The following is a 19,898-nucleotide window of genomic DNA, read 5'->3' as shown; positions in this document are numbered from 1 at the left end:
TGAGGAAAAAAAATCAGTACTTGTGTGTGGGGAGGTTTTTTTTTTTTTTTTTTTTTTTGTTTTGTTTTGTTTTGTTTGTTGTTTTTTTTTTTACTGACTGGCATGCTCTCCTCTGACATAAATCCAGCAAACTAACCAGTCTTTCTCAAGATGAATTTTTTTTCCAGATTGCTAGCACAGAACAACCTCAAAGTGTAGACATAGGTAGGGGAGAAAAAAACCACCACACCTTGAATACATTAAATACACCTTTGGAGCTCACAAAGATCTGCTGTACTGAATGGAGGTTGGTTGTTCAAGATAAGCCTGCTGTTTAAATCTAATCAGAAATAAACCCAAATATTTTTATTGTGAATTTAACAGAGGAAATGACCTTAAAGCACACACCACAATATCTTCTCAACAATTTGTCATGCAAGGATACATTCTCTGTCAGTCATCTGCTTGGACGAGCATTGAAGTTCTCAGAAAAAGAACAGTCTCAAATATCTGTGCTTTGGAATCCATCATCAGGGAATCTAAGAACTTTAAATTGAACATCAGTCCATTCAGTCAGCTACAGTACATCCGAATTATCCTCTTCATCCACAGGGAGATCTCTCATCGAAGCAGCATCCCTCCGCTTTTGATGCACAAAGACCTCAACATCTTCTGGTGAGGAGAAAACAACTATCCAGCAAATTCCAGTTTAAGCTTTGCCGGGTATAGGACAGCACATGACAAACCCGTTCCATGTAAATTCTGCTTGAATTATGCAAAGATGTGGTGCTGCTTAGTGGGAAAGAGGGGAATAGATGGGAAAAGAACACAGATGTTTTTTTAGAAGTTCACCGTATTTTTTCATTGAGGGCACACTATTTTAAAATTTCAGACAATAGGGAAAGCCATTTGTACATTTTATTGGAACACCTTCTTTGTGCTCCGTAAAGGCTGTCAGTTCTGTGGAAGTCAGCTAACAAAAAGAAATACCCTTTTCTATTTTCTTTGGCTTTCCTGCTCTCCAGATACTGTATACTTGACTTCCAGTCTGTATCTTGGAATTTAAGTGTTTCCATATGTCCAAGATGAAAATCTTTGGGGTATTACAAAGACTTTTCAAAACTGCTGAAGTAAGACTGGTGTATCTTCTTCACCTTGGGATTGTCTCATCATTTCTATAAGTAAAAGCAGCAATAATGATTTAAACAGACTTTCCAGGTTCTTTGTGGCCATTACCAATGGGACTCATTGGTACACTTACATGTCTGTGATACAGTTTATACCAGTCTGCTATTTCCCCTTGTGTGCAGGTTTTCTTTAAAAACAACCAACCTTCCCCCCCGAAAACAACACTCCCTCTTCCCCAAGTAAAAGCTGCCTAGACTTTGCCAGGCTTTTGGCACAGCATGGTTGATACCTCTCTCCAGTTCAGCAGACTTGGCAACACTTAACTCCAAGCTTTTGGATCCTAATGAAGAAAACTGCTGAAATACTCCCAAAGCAAATGATTTTGGGGAAGCAGGTGTATGTGCGACCCAGAACTTCTTAAGATCCAGGGTTGTAATTAGAAGGAAATTGGAAGGGAAAAGCCCCAGGACTTGCCAGAAATAGGTTATTTCCTGAGAGTTGATTTTTGTCCCAGGTGTTATGGATTACAACGTTTTAGAGGATTTCTGAGTATGTGAGAATTAAAGACTCCACTTCCCTGAATGGCCTCATGACTGCAGTGTGTGTGAGATGAAGTGAAGCAGCTTGGGGACAGCACAGCATTGCTCAGAAGACCACACACACATGTCTTATTAGCACTTTCAGTAAACACACATAATTACTATGTTTGTTCTCCTTACTGGAGACGTGTCCCAGATACCCTGAACTTTATAAATCCTTTCTTATCTCTTGTGCTTATTCCCTTGTTTGGAATGGTAACTTTCTGTAGGCAGAGAGACATACCTATAAACTCAGTCTTGCAGAAAACAAAACATACTAGCAACTAAAAAAGTGTGAATTCCTCCATCTGGCATCCTGCAGATGAATATTTTTACAATATAGTAAGGGTTATTTAAATAACATTATTAAATAGAATTATAAAGAAGCAAACCAGCATGCTGAAGATGCTTGTTAAAAATACTCTATTCTGTGCTTATTATTGCAGGAGCGTTTTGTGGCAAAAAGATAACGTTAGATTTTTCTTTCCTATCCTCATGTAATGATGAAGGAGGAGATTTTGGCATTAGCATTCCTGTTTTTCACAATTTTTTAAAATAAGCCTAGTAGTTATTTTTTATCTCTGTCATCTTGCTGAATTGTTTGCCAACTCTCTTTCCCTACAGTAATTTTGGGAGGTTAGTAGGGAGTTGCACAACATGAAGTGGAAGAAGTGATCAAGATTTTTTTACCTAAATGCTTCACCCAGTTCAGTAGCACTTTGTTGTGGGTTTTAGGCAGAAGAAATTTTAAAGAGGACACAATTTCTGCACAGTAGAGGTGGAAGAGGATGGCTGGAAAATTTTGCTGATCAAAGTGCCTTCTTTGGAAACCTACACAGGTTTTTGCTGTCCTGCTTTTTGAAAATTGTACTTCAGAAATGTTTAGCAGAGTGTGGTGGTGCTGGGTAGAAGCAAATGGGCTACTTGGCAGGAATCCTCATTTTGTTCTAAGTTAAGGTGTGCCAGTACATTTTTCCTGGCAAATTAAACATATTTTGTGAGATGCTTCAAAAATGGAAGCAAATCCACTGAACCCTGAGTTTATATTACAGGGTCAATTTGGGTAAAAACTAAATCAGATTATTTTCTGTAGGCATGATACATTTTATTTTGTTTTGACAATACTTCACTCATGTTTTTCTTCTGTTTAATCAGTGTGCATTTGCTTCTTAGCAATAAAAAGCTCTTTAATGTTTCACAAGGTACAGGATTTTTGAAGTTTTCTTGTCACTGAAATGGATGTACAGTATGCACAAGAGAGTCCCTCAAAAAGAGATACCAATTATTAGTCTTCAATTGTAATTGCTCCTGAGAAATGAGAAGTAGAAATGGAGACTAATTGTGTATCTGATCACCTGAGAATTTAATTTTAAAAATAGGCTACAGGTTATTATTTCCTAATTTTGCAATTCTTTGGAGATGTACAAGCGGTGATTAAAATGACTGTTAGAAAGCGATATTATAGAATTTGTTAATAGAAAAGTTGGGAAGGATATAGCTCCTGAGCTGTTGAATCTTTTGTCACAAAGATGCTAAACTAGTTTCTAAGTTGACAGGCATTCAGGGTGCTGCATATCTCCAGCATATCTTTGATTTAAGCTTTGGTTTAGTGTTCCCCCCACCCATTTTTTATTTAATCTAGTGTGGTTTTTGGATGAGAAGTGGACCAATTTAAACGGGAATGTGATACCTGATACCTAAAGAACAAAGCAAAATTTAGAACCCTGGTTTGATTTCTCTTTTGCACCTGTAGCTATTGTCTAATAGTTTCACATGGTTGGAGTGTGTCTGCATAGTTTTTATTTCCTGTTAAATTAAAGTTAAAAAAACCTCAAACGCAAAACTTCACTGCTGAAAACAATTAGTTGTCTATTGATTAATATGGTGGATATATCTGAACATATTTCAAATGTAATGTGTATTTATTTCAAGGTAACTGGGACTGTAAATTGCTACATATGTTTTAGATAACAGTCATGGTGTGGTCTCATCAAATTTACACAATTGTAGCTACTAAGCTTTTTATAAAATTGCAAATCTTGGTTTAAAAATTGCAGGAATCATCCGATATTTATGGTGATCTTCTATGTGGGTTTATTTTTGTTTTGCCTTTTTTTTTTTTTAATTATTTTTAAGTATATATACGAAAGGTGCGTTTTGAAGTCTCATCCAATTTCAGTCATCTTTATAGCTGGAAAGTGGGTTTCTTTTATTCTTATCCCCCAAATTTAGATATCTTAAAGATGGGGATGGAAAAGTGTCTGTCTTCCATATTAATTGCTTCCTTTTTTATTTTTAAACGCTGTGTATGGAATCAGCTTTGTTCCCTATTGCTGTATGGATTTTGGTAAAATATATGTCCCAGCAGCACTGAAAGAACAGCAGAGGCTAAAGAGAGAGAAGCAAGGCAGGCATCAGTTTTGGGACTTGATGCTGCCAAAAGACCAATCTTCTATAGAATCATAGAATGGTTTGGGTTGGAAGGGACCATAAAGTTCATCCAGTTCCAGCCCCCATGCCATTGGCAGGGACAGCTTGCAGCAGACCAGGCTGCTCAGAGCCCCATCTAAGCTGGCTTTGGATACTTCCAAGGATGGGACACCCACAGCCTCTCTGGACAACCGGTTCAAGTGCCTTATAGTAAAGAATTTCTTTCTAATATCCCATCTAAACATGCCCTTGTCTTAATACAAAAAGAGAGTAGAAAAAATGCAACTAATGGAAGACTTGGTGGGGAGGAGGAAGTCTGGTAAAAAAACAGTTGAGTGAGAATAGTTTTAACTAAAGAATTGATTAATTACCTTCTATAAACACTTCATTACAAACCCATGAACTTTTATATGGGAGTACCTCAGTGCAACACATTTTCCTATAGTGACTCTAATTCTCTAAATGACTTTTCTCACTGGAATATTGTTTTACAGTTTTTGAAAGGTGGAGCTATGGTGCTTCAAAATACAGAGGCATATTAATGTCTCTTGCTGAGAAAGATGGAAAAATTTGAAATCTAATTTCTAGCTCTGGGGAAAACCCCCAAACCATTAGTACTGCAAAAGACTCAGAGGTATTAAGTCTCTCTGTATTTCATAATTATCAGATCTGTGTTTTTCACTAGTGATGATTAAGCAATTTTAGGTAGCCACCTGTAGATACTTATGAAGATAGGCTACATTAAAATTCTAATGCATTTTAATTTCTACTTTTGATTATACTAGTAAAGTTATGAAACTCCTAAAAAGTATGAAACATTTTTCTCAATAGTAGAAGTTAACATTTTTCCAGGAATCCAGAGTTTGCTTTTTTAACAAGAGATTTTATCTCTTCCATATTCTACTCATGAAACATTTTTCTTTATACTGCTCATTTTCTCAGACTGTAAAAGTTTAAAGTTGGTGATGTTCAGTGTAACAAAATTACTTTCCTATTAAAGAATATGTTCATGTGGCGGTATTAAAGGAAAAAAGAAGGAGAGTGACTAGCCTGTTAAAATTGCACACATACTTTATACAGTATTAAGGGAAAAGAAAGAGCAGTAACAGACCTATAAACCAGGACTGAAAATGCACTATGTATCATATGATATAGTGAAAATGTAGGTAATTTTAACCTCAATGTGGAATTAATTTCTTAGTATTATCTTAATAAACCTGATTTCTTGGTATACAACACTGTCACCAGATTATGACCTGATACCTATTGGCAGGTGCTTTGTGGACCCTGACAATGAAGTATTAATTAATTAAATAAGCTTGTTTTTAGCTGGAGGCATGCTTGAGACAGGTGTGGCACAGCGGTGCTGTTTCATGGAAGGTGTTTGTGTTCCTGTGTGCACTAGGGTACTGTGGAGCTGACATAAAAGCACTTTGCACTGAGGCTGCCTTGATTGCCCTGAGACGCCGCTACCCCCAGATTTACATGAGCAGTCAGAAGCTCCAGCTGGACGTCTCCTCAGTGGTCCTCAGCGCGCAGGATTTCTACCACGCGATGCAGAACATTGTGCCTGCCTCCCAGCGCGCCGTGACGTCTTCGGGACACGCGCTGTCCCCCGTCATCAGGCCGCTCTTGGAACGGACCTTCACTAAGCTCCTCGAGGTCTTACACAAAGTGTTCCCTCACGCTGAATTCAGCCAGGGTGACAAAAGTGAAGGTATGTGGTTTGGGGTTTTTTGCAAATGCTGTTTCACTTTGCAAGTATTTCAGCTTCTCCACCTAGCCATAAATCTCATGTGTATTTCCTTCAGCGTTGTTAGGATGTAAATACCACTTGCTCGAATGTTGCATAATTATTTCTGCTGATTCCAAGTTGTTGTAGAATCTAATGACCTGACCTATATAGAGTAAGGTCCCATGCGTGTAAGTGCCATCCAAAAAAAGAAACAAGTAATTTACAATTTAAATACAAGAAATGATAGGGCATAACTAAAGGTCAGAACAAAAAAAAATAGTGAGACAATGTTACTGAGTGTAACAGGACCTGAAATTGGTGCTCCTGTCCTGAACATTGGTTAGCTATCCCTTGTCCTGTGCTTGCTGGTGGTGCAGAAGCTTTGGGGGGCTCACTGCTCAGCAGGTGTTTAGCTGAGATACCTGAGCCTATGTAATGGTCATGTGCTGATCTAGAAGAAAGTCTTGAGGCTTCCCTCTCCCTGAACTGGCCTGGTGCATTCCTGATCTTCCAAGCTGATTCTGTTGGCTTAGCAAGTGGAGAACTGTTTGCTGTTTTGTCAAGTTAGCTTTTTTTGCCAAATTTGTGAGTAAAATCAACTCACTAAGGGGTTGGTGAATGCCAGAAACCTGCTGCAATGGGAGCAGTGTGAGTGCACCAAGGAAGCTGGGAACAAGAAGGAATGTGGCTGGCTGTTTTGACTGGCAGTGAGTCAACAGGTGCTGGGGTTTTTTTACCCAACTGTTCTCTGAGACATGCTTTAATAGTTACCCAGGTCATTTCTTGGAAGTTAAGTGTTGAACAAGATACCTTGGCTTTGAGATCTGTTTATTCTGATACAGTCTACTGTTCTTATCTGGGATCATTCTCACCCCCCAGTTCTTGGGGTTGTGTGTGATTAACTTGAAAACAGCCCAGTCATAAAGCAAATCTTTCTTGACTTTCTTCTCATTCGTGTTCCAGAGCACGCTTTCAGCCTGCAGCCCAGGCAGCTTAAGCTGATTCTTATGGTGGCTGCTGCAGTTCTCCAGCCCAGCTGTGCATTTTTGCTCTATCTTTTCCACTTGCTTGAGTAGATCAGGTCCTTTGTTAAACTGTTTTAGCCAGAAAACTCATCCAAAAATGATGTATTTATGTGTTTTCTGCTGATTATGGGGTAGCTGGAGGTTTTAACAAATGTTGGAGTTGGCCAGAGATGGGCCCTGGGAGCATGTGGTGGTAGGCAGGGGGAAATGAGCTGGCTTGCAGCTGCAGTTAGATCCTGTTGGGCTCCCTTGATTGTAACCAAAGTTATTTAAGATGCTTGAGTGTCTGTGTGCTGTTAACCTGTTGGTAGCACCCAGTTTAGAGATCATCATTCTTGTTGAAGAATTGGTTTAAGTTCAGAGTAATTTCTTTGGTTATATTTTTTACATTCCTATTTATTATTGCTCATTACTGCTAACAAATTGAATTTGGAAGCTTTAGTTGATTTAAATAGAAGTTTTACTAGATAATTTGCTGCTATGGGCTCTTTTAAATGTTTGTAGGTAATTGATTTTGAAGATGTGTGAACTGAGGTTTCTTTTAGCATTTCCTTTAGTTTTTTTCTTACTCCCTTAAGTCCAAGAAGATATTGAATAACAAGCTTAATCTTTGTTAAAACCAGAAGAATCCACTTTCAGGTACAACAATTGTACATTGTGCAATGTAGATTACACAACTGGGCTTCAAATTTTCTTGAATTCAAAGCTAAGTATACAGCACATGCTTACAGGTGTGCTTACAATCTGCACATCAGGTTTTCTGCATTTCACTAAGAATTCCTGTTTCTTGTAATTCAGTGAGTCAGATGCTCAAGCAGAAGACGTCACAGAGACTTGATGCTTGGGATTAAAAGATGAGCTACCTTTTAAAATAATTGTGTATTTTAGGAAGGGAAAGCTGTGTCCAGTGCATGAGCATAGGACTTACTTGTGCCTACATTTGGTATACTGGAAATTCTGTCTGTTTTAGGGACTGTAGTGAGCCCAGAGGAAGAAGGCCTTTGTCCAGTTGATTTGGAGGTCTCCACCCTTAGCTTTAGCTAAATATCCAGCAGCTTCTGTGCCATGTTTTCTTGCTGTGGACTAGCTTTTGGCCACTGCTTGGGGTCTGCAAGCCTTCTTCATCTTTGTTCCCTGAGGAATGATTGTCAGGTGTGTATCCCTTGACAAGGGATAGGACACATCCTCCTCCCATGCCAGCAGAATATCATTCCAGCCCAGCCTACTCTGAATCCGCTTTCTTACATCACACGGCCAGCTAAGGGAACCTTTGTTGTCTCTTAACAATTTTTCCTGGAACCCTGGGACAGTTTTTCCTGTGGCTTGGATGGCACCTCCATCCAACTCTTAACACTGCCTTGAAGGAGATTCCTTTGTCCCATGGTGATCGTCTGATCAGTGTGGCAGGACCTGTGCCATTGCCTCATGTTAGGCCAACAAGTCATGCAGTGGACTGTGTATTTGAGAATAATACTTGGATCTCTCTGTACTTCACACTTTCATTTCACAGCACTCCCTTTTCATAAGTGTCTATGGCCGACTTGAGCTGCTGTTGGGATGTCTGGTGGTTGTCCTGAGCAGCAGTGTGCTACAGTGACTCTGGGCTGCTCTCAGGAATGCTGCCCATCCATTGCAGAACGTTTTCTTGCTCAGCAGAGCTGGCCTCTGCAGTGCTCCTGCTGTGCAGCTGAGTGGCTGTGACCATTTTCATCCCATCATTGCATGCTTCCTTCCCTATGGGACTGAGAACGAGTGGCCTTGCATCGGGCAAAAGCAACTCAACTCCTTTCCAGGGGCAAATAAAGATCTTGCAGCAGTTCTTTTCCATTATTAAATCACACCAGGTAACTCTTAATCCCATTGCAGCTCTGGGAGCTAATTTAGCTGTACCTGATTTTCAACTGTTACCTGGTTGTTTTGTTTTAGTACTATATTAGTATTTTTGCAGTTGTTAGTCTCTGCAGTGTGTCTTGTGAATATAATCAGTCTTTGAGATTTTTGCTTTTCAAGGTCTGTATAGAAAGTACTTCAGTTCATTGTGTTACTATATTAGCAAAGGAATTAAACTACGTAAAGGTATAATATATGAATATGGAAGGCATTGAACTGATTTTGATAAAAAGTAATTTGATATTCTTCAGCAGATTATCAGAGGGTGGAAAACAATTCTTCATAAACACGTCTAGGTAGTCATGCTGAGAATAATTTTGGAAAAAGTGTACCTATGAGAATTTGGACACTTGGTACAAGTAAATAATTACAAAATTCTGTATAGTCTGAGGAATTACACATTTTATAGCTTCATCCTTGAAAAAACCTCTAGCTGTAAAATAAACCCAAAGGAAGTATTTCATAACAAGTTAAACTTTTTTGTATTTGAGAAGTTGTTTAGCTTGATTGTTTAAAAAAATAAATTGTAATTATGATTAGACTTCTACAGCATTTAATTTGTTTTGGTTTTTGAAGTAATAAGTACTTATTATTCCTAAGGCTGATACTTAGACAGTTTTAACTAATTTCTTTTACATTTGAAGATTTATTATAATTGACACAAAGAAAATTGTAGTATCTTGTCTTGTTTGTTGTACATGTACTTAGAAGTGATAAAGTTCTAATTAATACATCTCTTGGAACAGATGTACCAAGTCTAATATTAGATGATAGTGAAGATGAGAATGCTTCATCAATTTTTGAGACGAGCTGTCACTCAGGATCACCAAAGAAACAGTCATCAGCTGCTATACATAAACCCTACCTTCATTTTACAATGTGAGTGTTTCTCTAAATGCATATAATTAGATAGCTAAAACCAGGAGACTCTTACATCAGGAGAGCTAAAAAAGTTGTTTGCTTTGGGGTGGCATTGGTGTTCTGTAATGAAACATGTAAGTGCACAGATAAGAGTTTTAGATGTGGGGGTGTTCTTGGGAAAGGCCACATCCTACACGCAGGAATCAGAAATGTTTTTCAATACTAGGTTAGACGTAAAGATAATAACTGCAATTCTTAATTTTAACAAACTACTTCAATTTGAAAGGTTAAGAACTGAGAAGAGATGTATGAAGGAATATATTGGAGGGGTTGTGTGCTTTTTCTTCGTCCAAAGTATGGTTGAGCTTTGGTGTATGCATCTGTTTTGGAAGCATTTTGTATAATGAATGCATTCAGCATTTTTATTGTGCTTTTTTCATTGTTTTTTGTGGAAAGTTTCAGGAAAATGGGAATTTAGAAAATGTGTGTGAAATTTGGATAAGTGTATCTTGTATAAATTGGACTGGCTACAGTAATTAACAAAAATGAACATTTCTTGGTTTTGTGTTAAGAACAGTTTTGGACTACTGTATGTGGTAGTTTCTGCAGGGAGTTTGCTGAATAAAGAAAATGAAGTTAGAAAAACTGTTCATTAGTGGCACTGTTTAGTAGAGCCATCTTGTGGAAAACTGTTAAAATTTTTGTGCTAAATAATAATGCCAGAACAGAATTTATGGATATCTGAGCTTAAAAATAAGGATTAAAGTTCAAACAGTTGGAGGGACATAGTTAAATATTCTAATGCCAAATTTAAGCTTTTGTTGTGAGCTTGGGAAGGGGGAAGTCAAACCCAGAACAACAATATATATTTGTGTGGATGTGTGCCTAAATGAAAGAATCACAAGGCTGTGCTTATTTTTGCAAAGTATGTAAGCCTCCCCTAATCTATTTTCTGAGCATTTTTGATTGTTATCTGTGTGTGTAACCACCACCACTAGAACTGAAAGCCAAACGTCAGCAGTGTTCATTCCTGTCCCAAAATGTTTAACATGAAGTAATACCAGCAAGTCTTGTTCCACTGCCCGAGTTCACTGATGGGCAGATAGAAATGCCTTAATGAGAGAAAATGCAAATTAATTAAAAACTTTCTTGTTTAATAATCAGTTTTCTATAAATGGAAAGGACTTTTAATGGAAAAACTTAATGCTTTTTTCTTCTTGTCTCATTTGTCCATAAAATTGGGCAAAAACACCAAGAGAAAGGAACAAACACAAAATCCTTTGGACTGCTTAGAATTTCTTCTCAACAACAAAATAACAAAAAATAAGTTTTCCTTCTGTTCAGAAGTCTACTGACTAGAAGTGTACAAATGCTAAAACAAATATGTTAAAATACATGATACATAGTGATTTTATTCAACCCTACTTCAGATCCTTTTTCTTAAATAAGTAAACTATTGAAATGTTCATTGGTTCTTGAAAATCTTGGGCGGCACTTAAGGGATGAAAGGGTTGACCTGGGATTCCTGAGGCTACCGAGGAGATACTTTAGTAGTTAGGACTGACCTAGACATGATTCAATTGCTGTCTTTACTGGATGTCCAATAAATCGTCTTATATGATCAAGGAATTAGTTTTAAATAAACTGGTTATAATGAAAATTGTCATGAATTTAGTATATATCATAGCTTCACACAGATGAGTTTGAATTAAATGGTTGTGGAAACAAAGATAAGACAAATCTTGAGTTACTGGCACCTGAAGTAGTTTTGAGTGATAGTAGTGTTAGTTGATGTTTTCAGACTGTTGTAGGAAGCTATTACCCATTACTGAAAGTCTTATGGATTCTAAAATATCTCCTATATATCCATCCATTGATAGCATTGGTTTGTTAATTGACTTTTGCAACTGTTGTTCTGTTGCAGGTCAGCTTATCACCAGCCAACCTCTTACAGACCAAGATTACTGCTCTCTGGGGAAAGAGGTTCGGGTCAGACTTCGCACCTTGCTCCAGCACTATTGCACACCCTGGAAAAATTCTCCGTACATAGGCTCGACCTGCCAGCTCTTTATTCAGTCAGTGCCAAAACGCCTGAAGAGTCGTGTGCACAGGTGATATTTCAGATTCCCTTGTAATGAGTCAATTATGTAATTCTGGTTGCATCAATATAAAGGCAGCCAGATGGAATAATGTAACTTAAAGTCCAGGTTTTCATATGCTCCTTCTATTTTCCTGTTTAAAAGAAAAAGGTCTCTAGGGGGTGATGGAGATCTCTCTAGTAACTAGTGAATGTAATTACATTTTTAACCTGCCCCCTCCTTACATACCTAGTGCTGAGTAAATTTAATCTGGGTGTTCAGTGCTTGATGTTGTGTATGGATTGTTGTGCTGTGGTTCTAGATTCATTTGCTTAGTTTTAAATGTTTTACATTTCCAAATAGCTTGTGGTGAATATTGCATGAATTGCAAAACAGTTTTTAAAACTTAAGTATTTTTAAAACAAAGTCGTTGCTTTGTAGTCTCCCTGGCACATGACATTAAATATTTGACTGCTGCAGCTGAGTCTCAAACACTTGTTTAGAAAGTCTTTAGACAATTCTATTCTGCTGGAACATTTGTCTATAAAATACCACAAAGATGAGTCATTTTCTAATGCACAAGAACTTTGTTACTCACAACTGATGGTAACAATTAGTTCCTTAGTTGAAATGTCACTGTTTCTTTTAATTAGATCTTTCGTGAAGCTCGAAGAACAGTACCAAGTATAGTTTACATGCCTCATATTGGTGATTGGTGGGAAGCTGTCAGTGAAACTGTGAGAGCTACTTTCCTAACTTTGCTGCAAGATATACCATCTTTCTCACCTATATTTCTACTGTCTACCTCTGAGTCCATGTTTAGTGATTTGCCTGAAGAGGTACGTTTATCATGAAAGGAGGAATTGTTAGGGAGTTCTGTGCTCTTCTGGATGTTTTAATCATGTAAAATCATTTTGTTTTGTAGTGGTTTTCTAACTTAATTTAAAATATGTCATACAGAAAATGTGATAATAATTGAATGTTAGTAATTTTCCTTAATGTGGGATGTATGTCTGTATTACTGATTTTCATAAGCTCCATGCTACTCTTCTGGGAAGACAAAATTGTTCATTTTGTCAGTTGTTCTTTTTGACAAATGACTCCATTATAATTAAATGCAGATTTAGTCTAAAGGCCTGACCTTGAGCATTACATTTTCTGAGGCTCCAGATGGGGGAGGGTTCCTGGTTTTTCTCCTTAACATTTTCTGTGATTATTTTTTTTTCTCCTCCTGCCCTTTTATTCTCCTTTTACTGCAGGAGTGGCCATTGTTAGGATCATGGGATACTACAAGTTTCATTACTTTAGAAAATTCAGTGAGAATTACAAGTATTTGTCTTTCCTTTGCTGTGAACACAGCTTTAGGTAGAGTTTACTGTCTCCTGTCATGTGGCTGATTTTGAAAAGATTGTGACTAGTATTACAATATGGTCATTGTTCATGTCTTTTTCAGTGGCCTCAGTTTTCTTATGGCTTTTTTTTTAGGTGAAATGTATTTTCAGAATCCAGTATGAAGAGGTTTTTTATATTCAAAGACCAAGTGAAGAAGACAGATTGCGATTTTTCAAAGGCTTAATTCTTGATGAGGCAGCAATGCCCCCACCAAGAAGGAAACAGGCTGGTAAACTAAGTTACAGTAAAACCAATAATAATGTGATCCTATTGTTTTATTTTGTGTTCCTTTCCTTTTTAAAAAGATGTGGGTAGTTAACAGTTAGTGTAATTACCATGTGACAGCATTAATCAGTGCCCAGAATAAATTTCAGAGTTGCAGTTAACAGTTGTGGAAGATGGAGAGTTGTGGGGTCAAGGATGCAGTGATAGTTAGATCCACAATGCATATTAAATACATATAATGAAATTGGGAGTGGCATAATCCCAAGAGCCACTGTGGTGTTAATGTTTCCATTGTCTGACTTCTTGTTTTTTTCCCTAGCTCTTCGTGCTCTGGAAGTTCTTCCTCTTGCACTGCCGTGTCCTGCCCGGGAGCTGTCGGAAGCAGAGAAGCAGCGGATGGAGGACCAGGAGGAGAACACCCTGCGGGAGCTGCGGTTGTTTCTCAGGGATGTCACCAAGAGGCTGGCCACAGACAAACGCTTTAACATCTTCAGCAAACCGGTGGATATTGAAGAGGTCTTGTTTCAGTAATGTGCAAACAATGAAGTTGAAAATATTAGAAAAAGAATGCAAAATAAAAAAAGGAAATGGCTGAGTTAATTAGAAAAATAGATGTTTTATTCATGATCCGTCCAATCTAAGATGCTGCTTTTTAGCTGATGATACAGTCACAGCCTCATTGTCCACGATGCAAGGATTTGGAGCATGTTCTATTACCAGTGGCCCCAGTGCATTCCTGTGCTTTTTATAACTGAAACGGGCCTTTTAAAATGCCAACACTCCTGTTCCTGCCAGTGCTCCTGAAATACTTGAAACCATAAATAAAATTCTTTAATAAAAACTTTTACAGCATTGTAATCATAAACATGATAATATTGGGAAAGTGATCTGTGTTCTGTAATGCATTCAGCATTAATAGTATTGTTGCATAATTTCAGCAGCAATGCTTGTGGATGCCATTAATCACAGATGGTAGCACATTATAAGGCATTAACTGGTCGATTATGGACTGTACACACCTAACTGATGAGACAGTTTGATCTGCAAATCTATTTTCAAGTGCTGCTGTATGAATAGGATTGTGTTTGGTCTGTCTTTGAGATCAGATGCTGGCCCCCTGCAAGCTTTGCACGCTTGCTACCTGCAAAAAAAGATCCCTACTTTTTTTCTGAAGAGAGAAGCAACTCTTTTGGAAGACATTAAAAGATGAATATGGGACATCAGATGTCCATCACTGTAAAAAGCAGATTTGGAGTGTAAATTCCTTGCAGGATGGAACAGGCAGAATGGAACAGGCGTCTTTTATGGGCTGATGCAGTCCTCTCTTGATTTGAGCTTTCCATAGTGTTCCATAGCTGACTGTTTTTGAAAGCCTGGTGAGCTGTTTAATGTGGCAACCTACAGTGTGAGCATGGTCTGAGCAGTAACTTGGTTTGATTTTTCCTGTGAAACTGTTTGGGAGGTCCATTATTGTAGGAAACTCTTCATACTTGTAGTGAAGGTAGTTCCTTTCTGTCAAGACTGTGGTCTAAACTTACATGAATAAGGGCACACAGAGAAGGAATAAGTCCATGTTTTGTAGATGGAGAGAATAGAAATGTGAATTTGTTATTCGAAGACTTGCCAGAATGCTGCTAATATATCACAGCACCAGAAGTCAAATGTAATCCTTTTTTGTCCCACCTGCTGCATTTCAGCACAGGACTAGCCTTTCCTTTTCTACAACAGCTTGTCTGCTTGACTTCCTTAGAAAATGTGTTAGGTTTGTTCCACTCCTACTTGCATTGCAGAGTGCTGCTGTGTGATAAGTCAAGGATTTTCCTGACTAAATCAGCAGCAATATTTACAGCTTCCAGTGAGGATTTTCTGATGCTGTGCTAACAAGAAAAGGAAGCCTGTGCCTTGGCTTTCCAGTCCCTGAACCAGATATCATCATGTTTCTGTAAAGGGAGACCAAAAGAGAATTTTTGCCATTTTAATTTGTCAAAATAAATTTCAGTATCTGTATTTAAGGAATTAAGTGACACATTGCTGTCCACTGAAATAATGCATTAATATTAGTTTATGTTGTAATATCTGTCTGCAGCCACTATATTTAAAAAAAAAAAATTTACAGAACCATTATGGCTTGATCTGAATATGTATTTAACTCTTAAGTGCTTTGGCAGTGACCATCATATGTGGGTGATTTAAAAAGAAAAAAATGCAGTACTGTTTTAGAGGCTGCCAGTGTTTTTAATTAATTCTAATCTAAATCACACTGAAACATTCAAATATATATATATTTTTTCCCTTGAAGTAAATAAGAAATTCATAAATTTTTTGGGTGAACTTTGTAACAGCAGCTGTGCTGATGCATTTGACTATTAAGGCTGAAACCCTTATGGTATCATTAATTCTGTTAAACACTTTTTAGTGTGCCCTGGTGGTTGCTGAATCTCCAGTTACGATCTAAGCTCATAGTAAACTCTGACACAAGGCTTTTTCTTTGGATTGTCCTTCTGTACAGCCAATCTAACATCTGCAATCAATAAAACCTGACTTTTCTTTGTTTAACAAGTGATTGAAGAAACTATTTTATAGAAGGTATTTAAAAGCTGATAATTTGGCTGTTTAGTCTAATGAGAACCTTACCTACAAAGTGAACAAAATAGAGCTTCCCTAATTTTTCCTAGGGCTTCAAGTTAGTCTGATGGGTTTTGCTTTTTTAGTACATGACAGTCTTATAGCACCATAAAGATCTATAACTAAATCAGTCTAAAATGAAAAATACATTTACATTAAAGTGTATTCCCTCAAAAATACTATTTAATTAATTTTGAAAGATAAATTGGTGATCTCCTGAAGGAAAGCAGCTTTGGAAATGCCATGTTCTTAGCCTGATAAAACTTCCATTTTTAGCATAAATTTGCTTAGAAATCAAAATGTTTAGTTAATGTCTTAGAGTTAAGCATGTGGAATGAATCCAAGTATAAAGATGTGATTGTCATTGTTCAATAAGAATGCATATGGTCCTGTGTCATTTCTGTGTGCTGTTTGTTTATAGGTTTCAGATTACCTTGAGGTTATCAAAGAGCCAATGGACCTGTCAACAGTAATAACCAAAATTGATAAACACAACTACTTAACAGCCAAGGATTTTCTAACAGACATTGACCTGATCTGCAGCAATGCATTGGAGTACAATCCAGACAAAGATCCTGGAGGTAAGAATCTACTTCTTTTGACCTACCTAGACCTGAAAGCCTGGTATTTAATCCCGTATTTTGCTGCTATTCTGGCATTTAGATAAGCTGCATGGTTTGTGATAATTAGGATAAGCAAGTCCTAAGGGGTCTGTGCTTTTAGTATTCTAAGGCATGTAGTGCACCTGGGGGACATTAGAAGAGCAGGAAAACTACAGCATTCAGAGCTGTTCTCTAATAAATTATGTTTTGTAGTTCCCTTTCAAATTTGATAGCTCCTTTTTCATATATGGACTCTGTATATGCAACAAAACCCCACTGTAATTTGGAGAGCTCTGTAGAGAATCCTCACACAATCTGGCAGTGGCCTGCTGTATTTCCATGTTAGCTTAGAACATGAAATTCGTACACAGAAATTAAAATCTATGTATTTGGGGTTAGAAATAAAACAGGATAAATCACCAGGCAAGAAAGTCAGTTGCAGCTGATTAGGAGACATTAGACAGTATTGTCTTGACAAAATGTGATGGGATGCTTTCAATTAAAAAGGAATTTGTAGACTGAAATGCATGTAAAAACTGTTTACACTCCAAACTAAGGAAAGAACATCATTGTGTGCTCTTTGCTAGGGCTGTCTTACAGTGCACATTGCCCAAAGAAAGCCTTTCAGCCAGCAGCTTCAAGAGTCATCAACAAAGCATCAACACAAAGCACCCTTTTAATGTAGGGTTCTATTTAATATATGTAATACTTGGACATCAGGGTCGATCTACAAATGTAGTCCAATGTGTTAAAAAGTTCCTCATGAAATCTTGTGAAATTGCTTTACCAGGTTAAAGCCTGATTTTTCTGTATTTTTCTTCTCAAATTTTTGATTTTCTGAGGCATTTTGCCAGTGTCTCATGTGTGGCCTAGATACAGTATAGTCTGGTCAGACTTGTTTCACGTTGCCTTTTGAACCCAGTTCATATTTCTAGAAGACAATTTTTTCAGTTTATGACGCATTATTTTCTTTCAACTAAAAAAAATTCCATTTATTTTGTGTTTCTGATAACACACTTTTGAGGACTTCTAATGGGCAATTGATATGAACCAATTAAAGCCTTTGGTGGGCACTTGGCATTCTGACTGTATCTGAAGAGCACCTGTTTTAGGGATATTTTGATTTTCCTTGCTGTCAGAACTGAGCTGGGACAAATTGATCTGGCTCTTCCTAGGTTCAGTTTTGGATAGGAGGTAATGAAAAATTGTTCTGTCCTCTGCTATTAACAACAGAGCATGTATTGCCCTTCTGGGATGCAGGATTTCTTGGGCTGTTGTGTGAACACACCTGAAACAGCACATTATGGCTGTTCGGAGGAAGCATTCCATGCATTCAGATCTATTCATTTAATGAATATTAACCTATAAATGTACACATTCTTTAAAGCTGGGCATATATGCTTGCTTCTGCTTCATGCTTGAATTTGCAGAAGACTCATACTGTACCTGCTTCTGTCCTGTTGTTAACCTGGAAAAGCAGTGGGAGGACCAGACTAACTGATTTTATCTGCAGTCTGGATGTCAAAACCTGGTTGCTTTGGGCTTTTTTTCCTGGTATTTTGCTATAAAATTTCAGACAGGTTCTGTAGTAATACATGTTGGGGTTTTCTCCCTCCATTGTTTGACTGGGAAATGTTCTTGAAGGCATGGAAACATAACCACTGTATGTTGGACATGAGTGTTTGCCTCTTTGAAGCACTGCTTGGGGGAAAGCCTTGCCCATCACAGGATTAGAGGAAAGTGGTGGTTTAGTCAAACACCCTGATTTGATTCCTTTTTTCTTCCTCTCCCCTCCCCTCCCTTCCTTCTTTGCAAGGCCTTCTTAAACATTATTATCTCTCCAGAACTTTGAAGCTTAATATCTCAAAATTATGTCTGGAATGAATGCAGGGTGTTTTTTTGGTGATCATAAGCCATAATGCTTCACAAATATGTGGGCAAAACCTTCCAACTTCCAGTATATTTAGTGGGCAGTAGTTTTCCCCAGAAAACATTGGGCTCTTTTGAGGTAGATACTGGATAGTCTTTCACTCAGCAGTTTTTCCAGCTGTAAAGTTTGCTGTTTCTAGAATTACAAATATTGCAAAATAAATATTTAGTGATATTCTTAATTGTTGTCTTTAAAGATTATTAAAACATTAAGTCTGCCAGTTGTAGAATATGTTTTAGACATGAATGTTGATGACAACTGTTGAAGTACCTGCAACAGCTGGAAAAAGTAATTCAGTATGGATGGATTGACAAATGAAATATGTTTGTACTGAAGTTAAACAATGAGTGTTGTAGGTTTCATTGAAAAGCTACATTCTAGATGTCAATTTTCTCCACATATGGGCTTAGTTATTAAGTTACGATTACTTTTCAAATTTCAACAGTGGAATAATTTGTTTTGTGTGTTTCAAAGGTAGGGGAACTGGTCTGTTTTTTCCTGAGTTGCATTTAGGCTTCCAGCATGGGCAATTTAGGCCTGAAAATGTAGCACACTCGAGGCTTGTTTCTTGCCAGTTTTTTTTTAATGGATTAAAATGAGAAACAGCTACTCAGTGTAAGGAATAAAAGAATGTGTTTTAGCATGGTTTTGATCAGTTGTTAAATAATAATTAAGCAATAATTTTGGGTTAAAAAAAAAAACAACAGGGAAGGAACTGTAAGGTCTACCTTACAGATGTAGATGATGTCCAGTGTGATTTTGCAGGCAGTATAACTGTGAATATTCCTAGACCCCAGTGGGTAAATTAATTCCTGGACAAGTCTGTTGTTACTTTGGGACTCTTTGCACTCCACTCGATTATGCTGTGTAGATCTGCCTGTGGAAACTGGCTACACCTGATAGCAAGTTGATTTAGGTGTGTTCATAATTCACTATTTGCATTTGTTTATAGATGCCAGCATGGATTAAAGTAGCAATTTATACTTTTGAAAACTCCTATATCTCTTCAACAGCTGGGTTGTGATTTTTGAGTGTACTGTGGTATTGATTGATCTGCATTTTCATACACCTGTAATTTTTCCCAATTACTTCTGTTTCTATCAGTGTTGTAATATACAATACAAACCAACATAGAAATGCTAAGGAATTTTTGTAATTGTGGTAAAAAAGTGTGCTGTCCTGTTTTCTAGATAAAATAATTAGACATAGAGCGTGTACTTTGAAGGACACTGCTCATGCCATCATTGCTGCTGAACTGGACCCAGAATTTAATAAGATGTGTGAAGAAATCAAGGAAGCAAGAAGAAAAAGAGGTATGTTTAACTTCAGTTATCATAACACAACATCTATAGAGGCCCTCTATGGACAGATAGGAATGGCCTCATATTCACAAGCCCTGGATCTTGTGGACCCAGTATTT

General features: G+C 37.5%; 1 protein-coding gene across 2 annotated transcripts in view; it reads left to right on the top strand.

Moving 5' to 3' along the window:
- The window catches only part of ATAD2B (ATPase family AAA domain containing 2B), a 75,316-nt gene that overhangs the window by 31,854 nt on the left and 23,564 nt on the right, over positions 1-19,898 (top strand). The window contains exons 16-23 of one of the 2 annotated variants that reach the window (XM_082277111.1): positions 5,521-5,832; positions 9,512-9,644; positions 11,551-11,737; positions 12,358-12,543; positions 13,190-13,325; positions 13,641-13,822; positions 16,368-16,527; positions 19,669-19,791. In XM_082277111.1, coding sequence (XP_082133237.1) covers positions 5,521-5,832; positions 9,512-9,644; positions 11,551-11,737; positions 12,358-12,543; positions 13,190-13,325; positions 13,641-13,822; positions 16,368-16,527; positions 19,669-19,791 — 1,419 coding nt within the window. Of the gene's footprint in view, positions 1-5,520; positions 5,833-9,511; positions 9,645-11,550; positions 11,738-12,357; positions 12,544-13,189; positions 13,326-13,640; positions 13,838-16,367; positions 16,528-19,668; positions 19,792-19,898 lie in introns of both variants that reach the window. The other variant, XM_082277110.1, reaches the window with a different exon arrangement.

Source organism: Coloeus monedula (assembly GCF_965178545.1).
Source record: "Coloeus monedula genome assembly, chromosome: 2".
In the NCBI taxonomy this organism is placed as follows: Eukaryota; Metazoa; Chordata; class Aves; order Passeriformes; family Corvidae; genus Coloeus; species Coloeus monedula.
Note: the sequence above shows the minus strand (reverse complement) of the source record. Positions and strands in the feature narration are given on the sequence as shown.